This window comes from Montipora foliosa, chromosome 13 (genome assembly GCF_036669935.1).
Source record: "Montipora foliosa isolate CH-2021 chromosome 13, ASM3666993v2, whole genome shotgun sequence".
NCBI lineage: Eukaryota > Metazoa > Cnidaria > Anthozoa > Scleractinia > Acroporidae > Montipora > Montipora foliosa.
This window is the reverse complement of record NC_090881.1, coordinates 10,716,222-10,738,721: the sequence shown is the minus strand read 5'-3', so window position 1 is coordinate 10,738,721 and position 22,500 is coordinate 10,716,222. Positions and strand designations below refer to the sequence as shown.

The 22,500-nt window shown below is 38.4% G+C and overlaps 1 protein-coding gene across 3 annotated transcripts in view; it reads left to right on the top strand.

Annotated features, from left to right (window-relative positions):
* LOC137983951 (A disintegrin and metalloproteinase with thrombospondin motifs 6-like) overlaps positions 1–22,500 on the top strand; it is a 68,972-nt gene that overhangs the window by 31,866 nt on the left and 14,606 nt on the right. For all 3 annotated transcript variants that reach the window (XM_068831109.1, XM_068831110.1, XM_068831108.1), the window contains exons 12-21: positions 2,755–2,886; positions 6,483–6,642; positions 7,027–7,122; positions 7,549–7,688; positions 10,589–10,655; positions 11,931–12,012; positions 17,997–18,121; positions 20,983–21,106; positions 21,699–21,788; positions 22,393–22,500. The exon at positions 22,393–22,500 is cut by the window's right edge and continues 50 nt beyond it. In XM_068831109.1, the coding sequence (XP_068687210.1) occupies positions 2,755–2,886; positions 6,483–6,642; positions 7,027–7,122; positions 7,549–7,688; positions 10,589–10,655; positions 11,931–12,012; positions 17,997–18,121; positions 20,983–21,106; positions 21,699–21,788; positions 22,393–22,500 (1,124 nt within the window). The remainder of the gene's footprint in view (positions 1–2,754; positions 2,887–6,482; positions 6,643–7,026; positions 7,123–7,548; positions 7,689–10,588; positions 10,656–11,930; positions 12,013–17,996; positions 18,122–20,982; positions 21,107–21,698; positions 21,789–22,392) is intronic.

Genomic DNA, 22,500 nt, shown 5'->3' with positions numbered 1-22,500 from the left:
TATTAACCGCTAAGCCATCGAATCAGCAACAGAAAGCATTTAGATGTTTTTTCTACCAATGAGTTTAAGCTATTTCCAAGCCTTCACGACAACTACCATTTCGCACATGCGTAAATGACATAAAGTGAGACTTAGAAAAATTTCAGATCATACACAGTTAAAAGGCCGAAGATAGAACTTTGTGAAGAAGTTAAAGGGTCCATAGGCTAAATTTATCTGAAGTAGAATGAAAAACACTCTGAGTCTCCAGTGCAACGAAAGCAAAAAATTGTTTGAAAGAGGTGGAGTCTTGATTCTGGAGAACAAATAGTCAAATATTGTGCGAATTAAGTTTTGTTACGTCGCTATGCAAAATACACCTGGTCCAGGAACAAGGGATCATTTCTAGTCATGATATAACAAACCGATTTTCGCCGCAAACACAGCGTTCCCACAGTGAAAAAAAGATGGTGGCACAGGCAAATAGAACAACAAAAGATAACCTTTACAGTTTAACCAAAGAAAAGAACTCGTCTCTGAACCACTGGTGTCATCATCTTGGAGAAACCGCTTGTAAAAAAACACATAACCATTCACAGAACAATTGGCAAAATGCTGTATGAAGTGGTTTTTGGAATCTCTCGTAGAAAAGAAATTAAAAAGCCACAAATGATTGGACAAGTCACAGCTACATCACATGCAGAGCAGGAAAATGGTGAATAATTTGAAAAAGTGGCAGGATGAGCTTGACATTAAAGGAGAGCGGTGTCTGACACTTGCCAAATGCAGACCGCGGACTACAGACTAACCCCGGATCACAGTTATTGAAAGCTAACCGCTCAAAAATGGGTCCTGAGACTTAAATACTGTTTATCAGCACTGTTTGAAATGGGTGTTCAACTTAATACGCTATTTGCAGGTAGCCATCAGTCTGTCTTGTGCAGTTATCATGCACCAGAAAGGGAAGAAGAAAAAGAAGAAGTTCGAACTTCAGGATTATGTGGCGCTGAAAATTAATAAAATGGAAAAAGAAACGCCCCATCATCCAAATGTGCTACTTGCTCAAATTGGAGAACTTGAAGGGGACTGTCCCAAAATAATCACAAAATTTGGATTTATCACTACAAGCAGACTCAGCAAAATTGAAAAAAAGTAACAAATATTTTATTTCATAATTCAAAAGATATAACACTTACAAGAGCCTACAAAATGGCTTCTAATCAATAGATTATTAAACCCTTTTTACTGACTTTTCAAAGTTTTGTTTTTACTTGCCTTTGATTAATAAGAATTCAAAGTAAGCAAAAGATAGAGGAAATAACTAAGCAAATTAAAAATCAACAGGACATCATGTATGTGTTTCAGCTCTTCTATTCCTTGGACAATAATTCAATATTGTTGGCCTCTGCCATCCTAAGGAGATTCATCAATGAAAAATGTCCTAAAAAGCTCTGAGAAAGAAAAGTACAATCGGTTATCATGCATTGTATGCCTAACCTCAATCTTAATGCTAACCATGTAAAATCAGTGCCTAGACTTAAAAACCATTGGGGTTTTATAAAGTACTCATGAAAATCTAAGCTGCACTAAGTTCATCCCCTTTCCTCTATGACCAATTTACTAACCAATATATTACATGTACTTACTAATAATTGATGGGTTTTTGCTGATGTTTCCTACTATCAATTTCAACCTAGCTTAAAATAAAATGACCTAGGTTGAAACAAAATGACCTAGTTTGGTTGCAAATTAATCTAAGGAACAAAATGACCTGCAACACATACATACCTACCTAATTGGCCGCTCTCAATAGGGTTTTTCAGGGCCAACGACTCGCAAAACCAACAACTTTAAGAATCTCAGCTAGCCGGAGACAAACCAGTTGGCTATTTACAGCCGACAAGTTGAACCAGAGGCTATCAGGATCAAATTGAATTCGTGATCAGGGGCCCGTTTCTCGAAAGTCCCGAAAACTTTTCGGGCCCGAAAAGCCACTTGTGAAACTGCCAACCGCTTGCTTTTGAAAGCCGATCTTTAAACATATTTTCAAGGTAACAAAAACAAAACTTACTGTGAGATTTGACGACTTAAATCCTCTTCGTTCTTGAGATGCAGAGAGAATTGCGACACCCGAAAATGGCCCGTTAAGTTTCGGGACCTTCGAGAAACGGGCCCCAGAACGGGTCTTGCACCCGGGATCTCCAGATCTAAGGCAAACACCATAACCACTAGGCCACCCTGCATCCAAACTGTCTGCCTATCATGTTGTATCTATCACATAGAGTTACTTTCATATGACCTTGAAAAATAAACATAAAAAAGGCTTATCCGACAAAAACAAACGAGCGCGAAGTTTCTTTGGCTTAGCGAACACGGATGCAAACAACGTCATCTCTCCGAGGAACTTTCTGGAAAATTTCGCTTTGACGTCATTTGAAATGCAGTCATGTGATCGGGCAATCATACGGTTTACTGCCCATATTAAGAGTTTCCTTGGCAGGAATATGGAGATCGGAGATTTGTTTTAATCATACCAAACATTGGTGGGTGAAAAAAAACTACGGACATGCAATTTTTCAAGATTATACGAAAGTCGCTCTATCACAGTCAAAATTTTATATCTTATTTAAAACTCCACTCAATCGATTCCAAAATATATCGAAAGGCATACTATGTTTCAAAAATTCTCTTCAGTTGTTTAACATGAAGATGCTTTACTTTCTATAGCTTTTTTTTACCACCGAAAGCGTATTAATTCGTTTCACTTTATTGTAGGATGGGCTTATCACACGATGCTTCCCCGTGTAACAAGCACAAGAACATCATGGCGTCCACTATTCCGAGTGGACCAGGAGTAATGAAATGGTCTAAGTGTAGTATGGAAAAATTCCAGGAATTTTTATTAAGGTAATAAACCAGTGAAGTCCATTGAAATATCCGCTAACAATTATCGGATAATTAACAGCTATTCACCGAAGTGGAGGTGGATGAAGCAACGACCCTAAGTATATTTTAGTTTAGTATATACTCACTCAGTGATCTTGGTGTTTCAAGCAATCTGATTGGTTCACTATCTTAAAGTAATTGAGCATTATTCACTCTCTACGGAGTGAATAACGCGTGATTCAAACAAAACAAAATGGCCGGCGTAAACTCGCCAGCATTTCTGAATCGGAAATATTGAGAATACAAGATGACGCTAACAACTTGAATTTGTTTCACTCGGAGTTGTTCAATTTTGTAGGGCCGGTCGCCCAGGAAAACGAATTTGTTGCTGAAATCGAGGAATTAAAACAATGTTTAAGAAAGTTCCACAAGGCTTCAAGGAAACAAGACAGGTCATTTTACAACAAACCAACGCTCACCTCAATTAGAGCCGCCATTTCATGTAGATCATCTACCATGAACTGCACTTTCAATTCCCATTTCAAATGAACCTCTAAAACTTTGATCCAACGGTGAAAATGTTTTAACAAGCAGACGTTCGATTTAGACTGTTGATTTAAACGGTGTTAAAAGATCATTTTGCTGTTATGGACGAGGCTTTTAACGAAGGTTATTTAGATTTGCCATGTTTGAAGCTTCTGTAAACACTTTCGCGCATGCTTTGTGCCGCTTGCACGTTTTCCACGCTTGAATTGAGATGTCAAATTAAATCTCCTGCAAATGTTGTTTAGATCACTTCTTGAGTATATTCTAAAACAATTAGCCTTTTTAATCTCGGTGAATAGTGGCAGAATATTTACCTCGCCACTTCGCGGCTCAGTAAATATTCTACCGCTATTCACCTCGATTTCAAAGAATAACTGTTTTAAAAATATTCACCACTTGTAAGTCTTTCATTACGTAAAAAAATTCAGAGGGCAACAGGAAGGTGCTGTAGACACTCTCTAGACTCTAGAGAGACGGACTGTAATAGACTTAGACTATATATACTCTGGTAGAGTCCAAGGATGTGAAATTGCTGTGGATGGTCTTGTTTATATTTACTTAAGAGTAAGAAGAACAAGTTCTTGAGCCTCGGACTGAAGGGGGGAAGGTCAAGAGATAAAAAACTCCGGCCGGACCAGCACGCGGGATCTTTAAAATGAAAGACTGTGAAGAAAGAGTGCTGTCTTGGTAGTTACGTCTGCAAATGGTTAGACTATCAAGTCTTTTCGAACGATAAACCGTAGGCCCCATGTAACAACCCTTCGATGTTCATAATCCTGTCAGACGTAAAAGAACTCGACTACACATTTCACAAAGAATAGGGCATGGAGTTCCCGGTGTTGTGGTCTGTCCTCTGTGGAATAGGACGTTTTCAACCATCCTTTAGAGACACCAATAACAACAGAAAAATGCACGACTTCTGGTGGACGAACAAAAGAAGCTAAAGAGAAATCTTTTGTTTTCGTCCACCAAAATGGCGGCAATGACGTCACGTGAAAACCTCCTGTAGATAAATTATCGTACCGTATGGTATCGTAAACCCTGAGCCAAAATAATTGAGGCTTTTGCACAGATGTGTTTCAAATTCTGATTACATTGATACTTGCTCCCTTCGCTCGCTCTGAAGCAATTACAGAGTCGACCTCGTTTTCTCGGTCCGCACCGCAAAATTATGGACCGAGTTTTTTCCTGTTGATTTATGGCCCGCACGCTTCGAGCTTGGGCCATAAATCAACGGTAAAAATTTTACAGTACGGACCGAGCGAACTACAATAGGTTTGGGAGATGTTTATTTAATCTCTGTGCTAATTAGCCAAGCGGTAAAGGAAACTAGTTGAAGTAAAGCGGAAGATTCAACTACCACAAAGATTGCCGTGAAAAAATCCGATAAACGAAATCTTCTTGGCTATTTGAAATAAGTGCTTGTAAGATTCAAACAGTTCTACAAGATTATGTACCAGAAACGACATGAAAAACTTGCTAGAAAAAGTTTTATTCAAATTTAGCGGGCAGGGATAACGCAGTGGTGAGAGCACTCGCCTCCCACCAATGTGGCCCGGGTTCGATTTCTCGACTCGGCGTCATACATGGGTTGAGTTTGTTGGTTCTCTACTCTGCGCCGAGAGGTTTTCTCCGGGTACTCCGGTTTCCCCTCTCCTCAAAAACCGACATTTGACTTGATTTGCGTTGATTGTTAATTTCACTTTAAAGTGTCCCCAATTAATGCTCCAGCGCTAAATCGACTAGACACTTAAATAAAGTTCCTTTCCTTTCCTTTTCGTATAGCAGGCAGCACTGAAGAATACGGCCCTCTAATTTAGCAAATCACAGCATGTCTTTGAAGACGCACTAAAGAATTCAATTCGTCCAGTCGTATAATGTGTCTCTCGCCCATCTTTGTAAGGAACGAATTAGATGACGAACTAAAAGACGCATTAAATTAAATTGCCAAAAGTCGCCCAGACGCATCATATGTCTTTGGTATAAAAACGGCCAATAAGAGTGAATAATTCACAATTATTCACCGACGTACCAGTTTTAGGCCCCGTGTCGTTTTTGTTCTGAGAATACAGCATTTTCCGCCGCGCGAGACAGCAAGGCATGCGCAGTAGCTGGGATAAAGCTGTCTGGTTGAAAACAGTTTCGCCTTGTGATTTTTGGCAAATTAAGCAATACAAGCTGTATAGAAGACATGTTAATTCTCATTTATTTCAGCTCACCAGCAAAAAGAGAGGGCTTTCATCGCAAACTCAGCTCCACATGTTTTGTTGATTCGAAAAAAACATATTGGTGTCCCTCCGATGAACACCAACATGGTGTCTCCATACAAAGCTCTGTAAAATTGAATGACATGTTTCAACAAATAACTCAGAAACGATGCGCCAAAGAGACTTTAGACTTGGAGGAGTTATTCATGTATTACTCATTTATAGTATTACATTTTCTTAGCTTCTTTCTTTGAATGGTTTCGGATTTTATTTTTTATTGCGTTACAGTGAAAAGAAGCTAAAGTGCTTGGCTAATCACCCAGGGAGTTAGCCAATCAGCGCGCGCAGAGGGTACTTTTCACTTGTGTCGTATAGGTTTTTTATTTACCGGTATTTACCGAGCATGAGGTGAATAATTGTTTTAGTATAATAACGTACCGTGGGTGATTATTTGAAAACTATGCATTTCTCTTAAAACAATAAAATTCTTCGTCTGTCACCTCGACAAAATGGCTTGTGGCCATTTTGAAAAAAAATGCTTAGTTTATTATTGCGTAATAATCACCTCAAGTCCGACCAATCAGCGCAGATAATTTTCAGTAATCACCTGTAACGACTGTTGTTGTTGTTGTTGCTTTTCACTTGTACAGATTTCCCTGAAATAATGAAGTCAGAACGAATTCAAAAACTTAATAGCTTTCGCGAGTTGCAGAATTTACTTTTCCATTTTTCCTTTCTCAAAACAGCCGTTATATTCCTTAACTTTCCCTTAGGATGAATTTTCTAATACTAACGCAATGTTGTTTCATGAATTCAAACTACAATTTCAATTATAAAACACTATTATCTACTTATCTTTTTCAGTCAAAGAGTAAACTGCTTAGATGATATCCCAGTTAATATGTCATTTGTTAAACACGAACCAAAACAATTTTATGGCAAACTCGCCGGACAAATTATCAATCGAGACGAACAGTGCAGAAGAATACATGGTGAGAATTTCTACGGCTGTCCACAAATATTGGTAAGTAACACAGATTTAGCATCGTGAATTAATCAGGAATTACGTTGTCGATGCAGTGAATCTTGCAACACCTTCCACAACAAAGAGATACGGTCAGTTTTCCTGAGTGCACGGTGTCATTTGACAACATAGTGATGGTGTAACGAGGCCTCAGTTGGAACGTTTTGTACAGTTTGTCGTGATCAAGAGGACCCGTTCGTTGCGGTATGCCCATGGGCACAAACGTGTTAGAAAAATGTACATCCGCTTATGTCTGATCTAAAATTCACAACACGTTTCCAGAGTTGGAGTAGAAAACGGCCAAAAAATGTACGAGTGGCTACCAATTTCCATTCTTGGCTTTCGTTTTATGATTTTTTTTTCTTTTCCTCTTTCCTTACTCAGACATCTTGTGGAGCGTTGGGATGTACAAGTAACGGTTATAGATGCATTTTCTCCTCTACTTCTCCGGCGGATGGAACAAGATGCGGAGAGAGACACGTAATAAGCCTTTTGCAATTTAACTTCATTATCTTTTGAAAGCGACTCAAATGACGAAGGGTCTGTCATTACTGATTGATTGATTGATTGATTGATTGATTGACTAACTGCGAGACTGATTAATTGATTGATTCACTGGTTGATATATTTACAGATTCTCTGACTCCTTAATTGACTGATTGATGAAGATTGATTGATTGGTTGACTTACTGGCTGACCAACTGACTGCTTGATTGATTTGTTGACTGATTGTCTGACTGATTAACTGACTGATTGATAGACTGATTCGGCTAACTCAAGTACTCAATTCTCCATCGATTGACTGACTGACTGACTAACTGCCTGATTAATTGATTGCTTGATTGAGTGAGTGAGTGAGTGATTGTTTAACTGACTGATTGATTGATCGACTGCTTTTGTCTACAGTGGTGTATAAATGGCGACTGTGAAGACGATGGATCTCCTATCATCAATGGTCACTGGAGTAGTTGGTCGGCTTATTCTAACTGCAGTCGTCCGTGCGATGGAGGAGTTCAGTTTAAATCAAGGACTTGTACAAATCCAGCGTAAGGAATCTAAAATGAACTGCGATGTCAACCCTTAAGTACCTCTAACGAAGAGCTGAATCAAGCCATCATTTATAATATCAATACCAATTCACAGTGACAGATTCTGAACTGGTACAATCCTGATAGATAACAAACTGTTACAAATGGATTGCAAACATGAGTGACCTTACTTAGCCCTTTGGTAATTTTAGTAATGTGAGACTGTAGAGACCACTTTTTAAGTGCTTGGGCTAAAATGTCTAGCCAAGTAAATCAAAGGTCAGGCTGGTCCAGTTGTTCGAAAGCTGATTAACGCTTAAAAACCGGCGATAAAAAGCGGTAAATCGGGGTTTTAATTTTGTATTCTGAAAGTGCTTTGAAAAAGTTATCATATGCAGCAGCTCATCATATCTCCTATACTTGGCCCTCCCAGTAGTCAACCCTTTCCCCGGAGTAGATTTATTTATAGAACGCCTCACTTGGAGATTCAGCACGCCCACTGATGTAAAAGCCAATCAAAACAAGCTATCTCAGCGTCAAGGAAGTTATCAATGATACTTTTCAAGTGAAGCTATGATTCTCGCAGTTATGAACGCAATTTTAGCAATAGCGTAGAAAAGCCTGAAAAATTATTTATTGCGCATGCTTAAGTTTAAACGAAAACAGAAAAGAAAAAAACAGTAAACAATAGAAATGGCAGGTTGAAAGTGTTCGAGAAACAAAAATTTTAGAAGCTAAATATTTTGAGCAAGAGCAGATACAACGTAGATTTGGTTTTAGTGGTGCGCTATATTTTAGGCTGCCCAGCTCAAAATATTTAGCTTCTCAACTTGTAATTACGCCGATTAGATCAAGCCACTGATCCAACGTACACCGACAGGAAGATTGTCCACGGTTACGCACCATAAAGGAAACTGGAGAAATGATCTGCACTGGCTTGCTGTCTCTTTCGGTAGTGTTCCAGCGTGAATTCCATCGTTCAGAATACCATCGTGCAAGCAACACGATCGACAATTTTTTTGCGTGGAAACGACACCAATGTCCTCTTCTACGTCAATTTTATGGTTCCGTAGTTCTGAATGGCTTCGACAAGACCTTCTTCCACCGATTTCTCCTCAAAGTGACTGATGTAATGTTCTCCCACGGCACTTTTGCAACAGTAACAGTAATTAGTTTCTAGCAGCGTGGGAAAACTCCCGTTTGGTGTTAGACATAATTCAAACCCCGTCGTTTTATTAATTTTGTGATTTTCATATTTCTGAGGCAGAAAAAAAAAACAGCACTGAAACTAGTTTTAGATTTTGAATCTCCCTCCAAATTCCGAATTACTTACAGACTTCCTGTCGAACTGCTATTGTTATGGAAGCGACTAATAAAAATATAGTTCAAGTCCATTATCCCAGAGTCTTTCCGGGCGCTCAGCCGCTGACCAAAAAGCCCGAGGACTCTGGGTACGAGATTTAATAGACTTCAACGGGCTTTGAACCCGTGACCTGGCGATACCGGTGCAATTGCTAAAATTGCGTTTATATCTGCGAGGATCATAGCTTCACTTGACTTCATATCCGCCGTATATGATGAGGGTTGACTCAAGGAATTAGTGGAGATGGAGGCTTCCCTTGAAGACCTCATGTCATGCTGCTAAAGGCAACGGAAAGTGCAAGTCACAACCAAGGTGATCTGGTGACGTAATTTGGAGGACTGGGAAGAAACATCTTAGCGCCGTATCCCACCACCGCTCGCGGCCTTGGGTCTTATTTCCATTTTCCTGCAGTATTTCTATCGCCAAAACTCAGATTATTTCGTGTCTCCAACATTTTCTGTTACTGAATGAACATTCACGTAGAACCTACGAGATCTAACCTCGCCTCTGCAATGTTGAATAGCCCTTTTCACGGTTAGTTTTTTCTCATTTGCATTGCAATGTAATCTAACGCGGATGCGAGGCAATTTCGGGTTAAAACTACAAAATAGCCCGAAATTGCCTCACATACATGCTAGATTACAAGCTTCCATTTGAGAAGAACACCATACATTGCTTTGTATTTTAAAGCTTTCTACAAATATTACTTATGAATTATCTTTGAAAAATGCGTGGTAACCCCCAATTTTCTTTTTGGATTTCAATAGCACTTGTTGTTAAGATCTACAATTCCTGCATAACCACACACCAGGGCAAAAATATCTTTAATTAGCAGGCGCCGTCCTTAAACGGCCTTTGAGTTTGAGGAACTGGGCCTAGCAGGAGACACTGTTCTGCCATTTTCCATTACTGTGCCATCTGGAGCCCATTCCCCTCCGCGCTTCCTGGGTATTGTCCTTGTTTTCGCATGTTTCTTTGTTTTTTGTTTGCTGTTGTTGCTTCTGTTGTTTCTTAACACAACATTTTGAAGTAGATGACAAATAATTGACCAAATTGGGCTTCAGTCTGAATTGGAGGTATTGCTAGTCGCTTCAGACAAACTAGTGTTAAGAGGACTTGTGCCATTTTAGTCGTTGAACTTTTAATAGTTTGAAAAAAAAAAGGCCTTTAGTTTTGTTAATTTGGTAGGCCAAGTGCCTTATGAATATAATTCATGTCACCAGGAGCCCATCACCCGGAGCCTCAATCTCCCATATAAACCCTTGGGGAGAACCTTTGCCCGTATCTTTTTATTTTTAGACATTCGAATTCCCGCGAATTCATCATGCCGTCCAATCAGAACAAAGTTATTGTATTACGTCACAAGCAGCCACGCACCAGTGATAGATCGCGTTCGCCTCTCAAAATATTCTAAAAATAAAAAGATACGGGCAAAGGTTGACTCAAGGATATAGTCTGGATGGGGGCTCCGGGTGATGGGTTCCTGATGTCATGCTATTGTCGGTCAGCAGTAAAGACGTTATAAATCCCAACAAGTTATTTTTCTCGTCTATAGACCAAAGAACGGCGGAAAGGACTGCCTTGGGTCGGACAAAGGACATTGGAGAATCTGCAACGTTCAAGTAATTATCAACCAGAATTTAACAAATCAACCTTTTCTTAGACAGGAGAACATGGATTTATTGTAGAGAATCAATTAAATAAATTGTCATCAAAGTTCAAAAAGTAATGTAACCTCGAATTGTCATTCCACATAGACCTTATTCATAAATGGCGGTCAATTTATAATTCTTTTGTCGAAGTGCAAATTAGCCAACCAAGCCTCGATACCATACAGTGAATTGAAAAGAATTCTTGCTCTAAAATGAGGCTTGGTAGGCTAATTTGCACTTCGACAAAAGAATTATAAATGTGACCGCCATTTATGAATAAGGTCTATTTTCCTTTTTTACCACAAGTGCTTGTAATCTCGCAATCTGATTGGCTGATTTGTTTTTGTCGATGTACACAACACTGCTCGTGTAATAGCCAGTCGGAAACGCTCATTATGGAAAATAGATCAATCGGACTGCGAGAAAGTTATAGACAACGCTTGCTCTCTCTGCGTCACGATCTTGGTCAAGCTCTAAATAAACCTTTTGTTTGACGTTTGATATTGTGGTAAAAAAAATACAACTGGAATGTGGTTTACCGTTGTCTGTAATTTTATCGACGAAGAGTGAGTGTCAAAATTTTTCGTGGACCTCATGAGCCCACGATATTTTGACCACTGTGATGACAAATATCGTTATTGATAAGAGTACAGACAACGCTGAGCCACATTCGATTTGTGTAACAGAACTGCGGTTCAAATAAAGGAAATGCAATTAATGTTTTCGCTTCCTACGGTATATGAAACGAACTCGCAATTAATAAGGCTTTTTCCAATTAGGCTGCTGAAAGTCCCCGCCCGCTTTAGGCACCCAGGCGAGCTGAGGAGCCGAGGAGAGAATGGGAATAGAGCGAATTGTAGGGCATTTCGCTCTTTCCTCATTCTCCCCTCAGCACTTCGGCTCGCTTGCGTGACTAAAGTGGGCGGTTCAACTGAACTAAAGGGACTGTTAACAGTGTAGCTTCCAGTTAACGTAATACAGCAACTGGCAGCTGGTAGAGCAGAGAGGAGTTCAATCGTAAACTCGTAAGCTTCTTGTGTGTCTCCCTTAATTAACTACTGTGATCTTTCTAACTTCAATTACTTTTAATTGTTTCACAAGTTCTCGTTCAAATATGATTCTCATGGGCACTGTCTTCCTATAAAATGCAAAGTAGATTCGTGCTTTTCTCATCACTCCCCTGTTATAATCTTTATCTAAATTAAGGGTCAACTCTTTACTTCTGCTTTCTTCTTTTTGAAACAGCCATGTCCTCAAGGAGCAAAGTCTTTTCGTGATCTCCAGTGTGAGGCCATAGACCCTGCTTTTCGAGCCTTTTATAATTCCGGTAATGTCAAAGCTCATGCAGTGTTTTGCTTATTTCCCTTGCAGAAAAAAACAAATAAAGTCACCGTTTTGTCCTCACCATCGTGCTTTTATCACAGTGTAAAAGCTATGATTGTGAAAAAGTCGTCATTTGATTTGCTAAGCCTTTTCCTGGACAGGCAACTTTCTTGGTCTTTAAATGGGGTCACAAAATGCCTGGCATTTCTTGTTTGGTCCTTTGTTTTTTATTTGTGAGGCGCATTCAAAGCAAAATCTTGCCAATTTAAAAGAAAAACTTATGTGCTACACTGAGGCAGAGAGATTTAGGAGATTATGATGTACCTCAAGGACAAAACGGTAAGTGATTGGGATAAATTATGAAACAGACTTTTCAGCAAAGTACTTGTTGTCCTTTTACCAAAATCGAACATACCGTGTACTGAGTCTACTATCCAAAATCTAGTAATACTTGGCAGTACAACAACCCAGCAGCAGAGTTCAATTTAGAGGTCATGCTCGAAATGCCCTCTGCATGTAGTACTTATTGTTTGGTATTAAAAAGACGCTGACGTCATCAGTAGCCCAGATTCATTTGCGGGCATTTGGTGACGTTATCAATAAGGAGCAGAAGCAAAAACCACGTCGATGAAAATGAGAACGGCAGAAAACAATAAGTTTAATCAAGAGTGAATTGGATAAGAGTGTTGAACTATCACTTTGCGGTCTTGCCGCAGCACAGTCACAGTGGCTTTATATTTGGATACACTTTGCGCGCGAAAGAAACAAAGGACCGGCAATTTTAATCAATCAGAAGAAGCCATGTTGCGTGTGACTGCTTCTGCCATCTTTTCTTTCAAGGCCATGACAATTGATTTTCGCGGGAACGGGTATTCTAAAAATAGACTCATTTGTGACAGTGCTGGGGAGACCATTCATGCCATAACAACACTCTTATCTAATTCACTCTTGATTTAATGGACACAAACAATGACTCTGCACGCCCCGCACGTGCGCACGAGCGATTTACCCCTTAGTACATTCCTTTACAGTTTTCTCCCCAAGAAAGCCGTAAAATGACCCCATTTGAGGTCACGTGGAAGACGCAAGCACCCGACGATAATTTCCGGGTCGACTTCGCATATGAAGGGCGTGGATGCTCGTGTGATATTTTGAATTAAAACCCTAAAGGAGACCAACTTAAAGGACGGAAAAATACGGGCGTGCAAGTTGTTTTTATTTTCATTTGCCAAAAAAGTGGCGCCGGTTTTGCTGGTCAATCACATCGAAAAGCATTGAAAATGAAGAGTCCGTTACCAAGGGTAAGAATCTGGTATCAGGTTTTTTTCCTCTTCAGCGTCAGAAAAGTGTCTATTTTTAAACCAAGGTTTGCGGGAAAACTTAAAACGATAGACCCAATGTTGTACCCAATTCAAATCTCCCGGTGTTAATAAATTAAGATTCTTTGTGTATTGTGTTTGCATTATGATGTAGCATTCGTATTGAAATGATATGAAAATACCTGGAACAAAACGTTAGCCGATTTGGTGTATTGTTTATTGCCCCGCCAAATTTGGTTCAAAATGGACACTTTTCAGATGCCGATGGGGACGAAGCAACTTGGTTAAACAAAATTACTTTTGGGCGATGGATTCTTCACCTTGACTGTTGGCAAAACCAAAGCAGACGCAATTTACTTTCCAAACTCATTTGAAAATGCAAAATCGTTCCGTGTTTTTACAGACCGAGTTATTTTTAGATTGACCCATGCGGAACCAAATTATTACCCATAGGATTGAGATTGGTTGTTCGTGCAAAGCAAATCTAATTTTAAGAACTCGTCCAATTATAGCATGCTCTTCGAAAATGACGTTTTATAGGTGGTTTGCAACCAATCCTTAAAGGCACAGATTACAATGCTGCAAATGTACAATTGCTGGTGGACAAACAAAAGGAGCTAATGAGAGATCTTTTGTTTTCGTCCACCAACATGGCGGCGATAACGTCACGTGAAAACCACCTATAGACCTAGTATTTCTTACTCACTGGAAAACTTGAACCATTTACAGACTTCAAAAAGGTGGTAAAATCTCTGTTAAATGTCCACATTTTCTTTATAAATTACAATCTCTGTAAATTTGCACACTTACAGAGATTTTGTAACTCCATAAAAAGTCTGTAAAATTTAACACATTTTCGTCCTTACGATGACATAAAATGTGTACAAAATCTCAATAAAATCTATGTAAATTGAAGGAAAAATTTACAGAGATTTTATGTGATAAGTACAAAATGTCTGTAAAATCTCTTTACTTTCTCTGTAAAATTTGCACGAGAAAAAATCTCTGTAAATCCATCCATATAAAATGTCAGTGTTTTCTCTGTAAAAAGTGAGTGAGAAGAATGCATGAAATGTCTATAAAATGTCTACAAAAACCCTCAAAAAACTGGAGGGGAAAAGTATGTGAAATGTTTTTAAAATGTTGGTGTTTTAGTGCACAAAATCTCAGCAAAATGTTCACAATATCTCTGTAAATTAAGTATTTAAAACCTGACAGAAGGCAGGAAATGTCAATAAAATGTCTGTAAAACTGGAGGGGTAAAGTATGTGAAATGTTTTTAAAATGTTGGTGTTTTAGTGCACAAAATCTCAGCAAAATGTTTACAATATCTCTGTAAATAATAGCATTTAAAACCTGACGTAAGCCAGCAAATGTTAATAACAAATGAAATGGATGAAAGGTTAGTCGATTTTACGTAGAAAAAAGAACAAGTTCTAGAGTTTGTGAATGCATAAATTTTTATTTCAAATCTAAAAATAATCATTTGTTTATATTACTTTCAATAGAATATAAGTGTACAATAAAATTCTTGCAATAAGTTCAAAAAATAATTCAATTAATAACATCAGTTACCATGGCAACTTTTTCTACCGTGCCAAAATGGTGTCCACTTTCGAAAAAACCCACGTCCTATGATTGCGATTTGTCAACCATGATTTATAGCTGATGAAATGGTACAATGTATACTCGTGAAACTTGGGAATAATTCCACTTGTGTTTTGTCCAAAATCAAATAATTTTTCTTGCCTTAAGGCTTATGAAATTATTTGATTTTGGACAAAGCGTGTGTGAAATTATTCCCTAAATTCACTCATCACTATTTGATAACCCATACAAATTCATCAAAATAAGGAATAAAATATATGCAAGGGATTTCATTATTATTAAATAAGTATAAAAATCTGGCTTATGTTACCCCAATTACAAAATATAGTTGTTAGAAATGGGCGCGGCTTATCTGTGGGAAGATCTGAAAAAGGCTGCCTCTGGTGGCCAGTTTTCCATCTTTGCATCCAATTTTATGCCTAGTTGCGTGTACTAAGCTACAAACGTTCCGCTCACATTCTTGTTGTAATGTAAAAAAAATCTATGGCAAAACTGTCTTTAAGAAATTCCTGTCAACAAATACCAGAAAAAGATCAATCATATGTCCAAGTTGGTAAAAACGATGTTCATTACATTAAAGTGCTAAAATTACATTAAAGTATTTTCCGTTTCAATATTAGTGAATAGTGAGTTAACGTTTGATGAACAGTGGATGAATTTGACTTCTAAAGACTAGACTTTGGATTTCTTTTGTTTTCTGTCAAAAAACTTTTTTCCGTAAATTTCAGCTGGTAAGGTCAGGGTGCGGCTTACCTCCAGGTTTACAGTTCACCTGCCAGTTCAGTTGGGTAATACTAGCATACTAAAACAAATTAACCACGTGGACTACCTGCCTGGTTAGACCGAATTTACAAGTTACATCGAACTGTATGAGGTGCGCCACCCGCCAGTTCCGATGAAAAATACTACAAATTAGTATACTATGACAAATGAACTGCATGGTTAAGACCGAATGTACAAGTTACATCGAACTGTATGAGGTGCGCCACCCGCCAGTTGCGATGAAAAATACTACAACTGCATGGTTAGACCGAATTTACAAGTTACATCGAACTGTATGAGGTGCGCCACCCGCCAGTTCCGATGAAAAATACTACAAATTAGTATACTATGACAAATTAACTGCATGATTTGACCGAATTTACAAGTTACATCCAACTGTATGAGGTGTGCCACCCGCCAGTTCAGATGAAAAATACTACAAATTAGTAAACTATGACAAATTAACTGCATGGTTAGACCGAATTTACAAGTTACATGGAACTGTATGAGGTGCGCCACCCGCCAGTTCCGATGAAAAATACTACAAATTAGTAAACTATGACAAATTAACTGCATGGTTAGACCGAATTTACAAGTTACATGGAACTGTATGAGGTGCGCCACCCGCCAGTTCAGATGAAAAATACTACAAATTAGTATAAGTTATGACAAATTAATTGCATGGTTAGACCGAATTTACAAGTTACATGGAACTGTATGAGGTGTGCCACCTGCCAGTTCCGATGAAAAATACTACAAATTAGTATACTATGACAAATGAACTGTATGGTTAGACCGAATTTACAAGTTACATCGAACTGTAAGAGGTGTGCCACCCGCCAGTTCAGATGAAAAATACTAAAAATTAGTATACTATGACAAATTAACTGCATAGTTAGACCGAATTTACAAGTTCCATCGAACTGTATGAGGTGCAAATGCAAAATCGTTCCGTGTTTTTACAGACCGAGTTATTTTTAGATTGACCCATGCGGAACCAAATTATTACCCATAGGATTGAGATTGGTTGTTCGTGCAAAGCAAATCTAATTTTAAGAACTCGTCCAATTATAGCATGCTCTTCGAAAATGACGTTTTATAGGTGGTTTGCAACCAATCCTTAAAGGCACAGATTACAATGCTGCAAATGTACAATTGCTGGTGGACAAACAAAAGGAGCTAATGAGAGATCTTTTGTTTTCGTCCACCAACATGGCGGCGATAACGTCACGTGAAAACCACCTAGTACTTATGGACTCATGACTATGCTCATTCGCTGATTTCGTGAACATGAGGGCCTTTTTGGGAGGGCTTCAAAAAATTATCTGGAAATACCAGCTACATATCTTATACAAAAATCACCTAACACAGGAGCCCATCCTGGAGGGTGCAACTTCCATACAGCGTCTGTGAAACGGCGTTTTCACAAGTAGGTCTATTTTTAGACTAGCCCTTCCCGCGAATTAGGTCAAAAAGGAAAGGCAGTTCCGGTTCGGTGACCCTATGACGTCAGCTTAATTTCTTGTAATTGGTCATCGGGCTCCTGTGGGAGTCTCATTAGCGGGAAATTCAATCTAAAAATAACCTTACTTGTGAAAACGCCGTTGTACAAGTATAGTTAAGTTGCACGCTCCGGGTGATGGGCTCCTGCCTAACATTATATGGCAGCGAAATAAATACCTCTCACTAATCCGATCGCCCAGGAGGGTCACAGTCCAGTTTAAATTTTATTTACAGTCCAGTTTTAATTTTGTGAGTCGTCACCAGTTCTCTCAAAGGTCACAGGTCATTGTTTTTACCAATACAGAAAGTATCCTAAACATTTATAAAAAAATAACCTTAGGCCTAATTACGCCTAAACAAAAGCTTTTTAGGCCTAAGGTTAATGTCCTTCCCTGCATGACTTAATTAAAACCGGACTGTGAAAAATTAAAACATGGACTGTGAAAATTAAAACTGGATTATGAAAAATTAAAACTGGAGTGTGAACCTCCTAGGCCATTGTACACTAACCGAGCTCGTGGTCCGTACTGTATATACAGACCGGGCTTTTGCCAGTTGATTTATGGCCCAAGCGCGAAGCGCGTGTGCAATAAATATATCAACGGAGAAAATTCGGTCAGTTACTTTAGGTAAGGAGAGAGAAAACGAGGCTAGTGAGATATTTATTATATCTCTGAGGTAATAATTAAGTCGCGCAGGGAAGGACACTAGTTGAAGTTAGTTATATATGTAAATCATTTACCATGTGATCATTGGTATTTATTAAACGATAACATCAATTCTCGTTCTCTGTCAGACAAATGTTTGTTGTCATGTAGCAAGAATGGATTCTGGTCTCCGCAAGGAAGAAATGTCAAGGACGGTACACGATGCACGAATGACCCAACAGACCGTAATGTGTGTATATCAGGAATTTGCCGAGTAAGCAGTTGTTAACTGGTTTTGATAAAGTACTATAATACTATTACTATTGCTATTACTATTACTATTACTATTACTATTACTATTACTATTACTATTACTATTACTATTACTATTACAATGACAATGACAATGACAATGACAATGACAATGACAATGACAATGATGACTATGACTATGACTATGACTATGACTATGACTATGACTATGACTATGACTATGGCTATGGCTATGGCTATGGCTATGGCTATGGCTATGGCTATTGCTATTGCTATTGCTATTGCTATTTCTTACTCACTCACTCAATCACTCACTCACTTACTCACTCACTGACTCACTCACTTAACTCACTCACTTAACTCACTCAATCACTCAACTCACTCACTCGCTCACTCACAAATGTAATATACAAGAGAAATTTACACACAAAGAAGTCAAATTCGACTACCAATTGGAAGACTATCTCAAAACTATCAGAAACCCAGCACATAGAATAAGTATGACAAAATTGCGTCTGGGGGTTCATAGCTTGCGAATACAGACTGGGAAATACGAAAATAGAGGTGCACCAATCCCAGTAGATGGAAGAACGTGTCTAGTCTGCAATAGAGGCTATATAGAAGACGAGCGGCACTTCTTGATGTATTGCCCAGGGTACGATAACATTAGAAATGAGCTGCATTCTCTCCTTTCAACACACGATGTTGTTTTCAAAAGCCTTAATGATGAGGATAAAATACGGTATTGACTTACCCTAGAAAACGAAAGCAATTCAAAGATAGTAGGTAAATACACATAATTAATGTTTCAGAAGAGAAAAGACTTTCTAAATGCAAAATAATTAAAATAATTATTTTATACCAATTGTATTACAAGTAATTGTATGATCTTTTTAGTCAATTAGTTATTCTAGTAGATATCATAACCTTTATCGTAAGGAGACCGATACCTCCCTTTGGAGAGTAAGGCGCAATAAAGATTTACTATTTACTATTTTACTCACTCACTCACTCACTCACTCACTCACTCACTCATTAAAAAGCACGCAGAGGAATGGAAGCTGAAGGTGAATACCAAAAAATCAAATATCATCATCTTTAGTGGGAACGGTCAAACCAAAAACAAGGAAATTTTCCAATATGGTTCAGAAGCATTACCTATCGTCGACAAACAAACATATTTGGGAATAGAAATGACCTCATCTGGTCGCTATACCTACGCAAGAGACATTCTTAGCAAAAAAGCTTATAAAGTTCTTGCGACAGTGAAACGATTGTTCTCCAATTCGGATACGACCACAATTACAATTAAGAATAAGCTTTTTGATGCCCTTGTCAAACCTATACTACTATATGGATGCGAAATATGGGGACCGGAGCTATTATCATATAAGACCCATTTTGACAAAAGCACTATCGAACAAGTCCATATCAAGTTCTGTAAACAAACACTAAATACCCCATGGTACACAGAAAACATTGCCTGTAGGGCAGAACTTGGACGGTACCCTTTAAGTATAGACATAAAAGCTTCAATATTTAGTTACTCGCTTAGATTACAGCATAAAACAGTCAACCCTCTATTAAAGGAAGCCTTTCATCACGCAAAAAGTCACAGCCAATTTTTTGATGTATTAAATAATGACGAAACTATACGAATGCACTCTATAGGCAATACATCAAGCCAACTACACATTAAGAATGCTCGTTCCTCCATAAAGAATCAGCTTAAAAAGGACTACATTCGAAATTGGCTGAAGGCTCGCAACAACACTTCCGAAGGCTCTAGAGAGAAATTTACACACAAAGAAGTCAAATTCGACTACCAATTGGAAGACTATCTCAAAACTATCAGAAATCCAGCACATAGAATAAGTATGACAAAATTGCGTCTGGGGGTTCATAGCTTGCGAATACAGACTGGGAAATACGAAAATAGAGGTGCACCAATCCCAGTAGATGGAAGAACGTGTTTAGTCTGCAATAGAGGCTATATAGAAGATGAGCGGCACTTCTTGATGTATTGCCCAGGGTACGATAACATTAGAAATGAGCTCCATTCTCTCCTTTCAACACACGATGTTGTTTTCAAAAGCCTTAATGATGAGGATAAAATTAGGTATTTACTTACCCTAGAAAACGAAAGCACTTCAAAGATAATAGGTAAATACACATATTTAATGTTTCAGAAGAGAAAAGACTTCCTAAATGCAAAATAATTAAAATAATAATTTTATACCAATTGTATTACAAGTAATTGTATGATCTTTTTAGTTAATTAGTTATTCAAGTAGATATCATCACCTTTATTGTAACGAGACCGATACCTCCCTTTGGAGAGTAAGGCGCAATAAAGATTTACTGTTTACTGTTTACTGTTTACTCACTCACTCACTCACTCACTCACTCACTCACTCACTCACTCACTCACGATAACATTAGAAATGAGCTCCATTCTCTCCTTTCAACACACGATGTTGTTTTCAAAAGCCTTAATGATGAGGATAAAATACGGTATTTACTTACCCTAGAAAACGAAAGCACTTCAAAGCTAATAGGTAAATACACATATTTAATGTTTCAGAAGAGAAAAGACTTCCTAAATGCAAAATAATTAAAATAATAATTTTATACCAATTGTATTACAAGTAATTGTATGATCTTTTTAGTTAATTAGTTATTCTAGTAGATATCATCACCTTTATTGTAACGAGACCGATACCTCCCTTTGGAGAGTAAGGCGCAATAAAGATTTACTGTTTTTCTCACTCACTCACTCACTAACTCACTCACTCACTCACTCACTCACTCACTCCCTTACTCAATCACTCACTACTTCCATATTTCTTATTTATTTATCAGCATGTAAACTGTGACAATGGAATTGAGAATGGAATACGGCGAGACAGATGTAGTGTTTGTAATGGTGACAGCTCGTCCTGCAAGCTGGTTAAAAAATTCTGGAACGAGCCTTGTCCTGGGTTTGGTAGGTTTAAGTGTCCTCAACTCTAAAAGCCTCGATCACAACAACTCAGTGTGATCACGACGGATGCAAAATATCTTATATTTTTGGAAAATAAAAGGTTTGTAATTAGATGCATTCGCTACTTTCCATTCCCATAATACAATACGTTTTGGGGACTCCTTGCATAAAAACAATACAAGTCACTTACTCTCGGGGCTGGTTTTATGCTTCAGTGAACTGGATATCCATGTCTTAATTCAAATAACCCCCCAAAATGAACGGCATTATGGAAAAGAGCGAATTACTGATTTAATAAGCGTCATGAAGTATCCCCTCGCTGTTCTCCCAGACTACAACATCAACTGCGTGCAGGAATGCAGAAATTAACGTCACAAAGTTTCCCCTAGACACCGGTCTTCAAGAATAGAGAAATAGCTGCATTTTATCCATACCAAAAAATAACGTAAGTCTTGCACTTACCGTTATGCTCGAAACAGGTAGCAAATGCTTAGACTTAATATCCCCTATTTATCTTGTAACTTTGATATATCAAGAATACTTGACTGTTTCTCTGATTAGTAATGTTGATGTTGATGTGTTCTTTTGAATTTAGGAGGGGCCAAGGCATGTACCATTTTAGAAGTACCTATTGGAGCAACTTCAGTGTACGTAAAACAAGACTCTGCCGACAGAAATCTTCTCGGTGGGTTTAATGTCTGCGAATAGTACTTAAAAGGGAACTTACTCTCCCACAAAATGATCACTTAAAACCCACTCGAAATAATGTTTACAGACGAATTTACTTGAATCATCTTCAAGGAAAACGCTTGTATCTAAAATGACTTAATTTTAGTATCGCTCATTTTCGATTTCAAATCACTTCCTGAAAGCCGCCATATTGAATAATTCGTACATGTTGTGGTTGCCCCATTGATTTGATACAAAGCCGAAATACGTGGGTTGCACTGCAGAGTTTCACATTGGCATGTATGGAGGTGTGGACGGTCGTACGGTGACCAAAACCAAATTTCTTCGCACAGATGGGTTACCACATTTTCTTACCCATGGTACTCCGCGCGCGCCCCTTCAGCGCGCGGAGCTCCTTTGTCAGGCCATCTGAGACCTGGCCATTAAGGCATCTTTTGCAACTGCTCAAGTTTCTTCATACCTGCGTTGATTGCTTTCGTTGAGACCTACGCACTCCGTAGTTCAAATACATGTGAACATGTCATATATTCTTTCTATCATATACTTATAAGACCTAACATGTTTTTCTTAAAATTTATTAAATGCGGATCTACCTATAGGTGTGAAAAATTGGGAGGGTAACTATATCATAAGAATACCATCATGGAGCCGAACCGTCTTTACAGCTGGCACTAAGGTTCATTATTACCACGAGAGCGCGATCTACT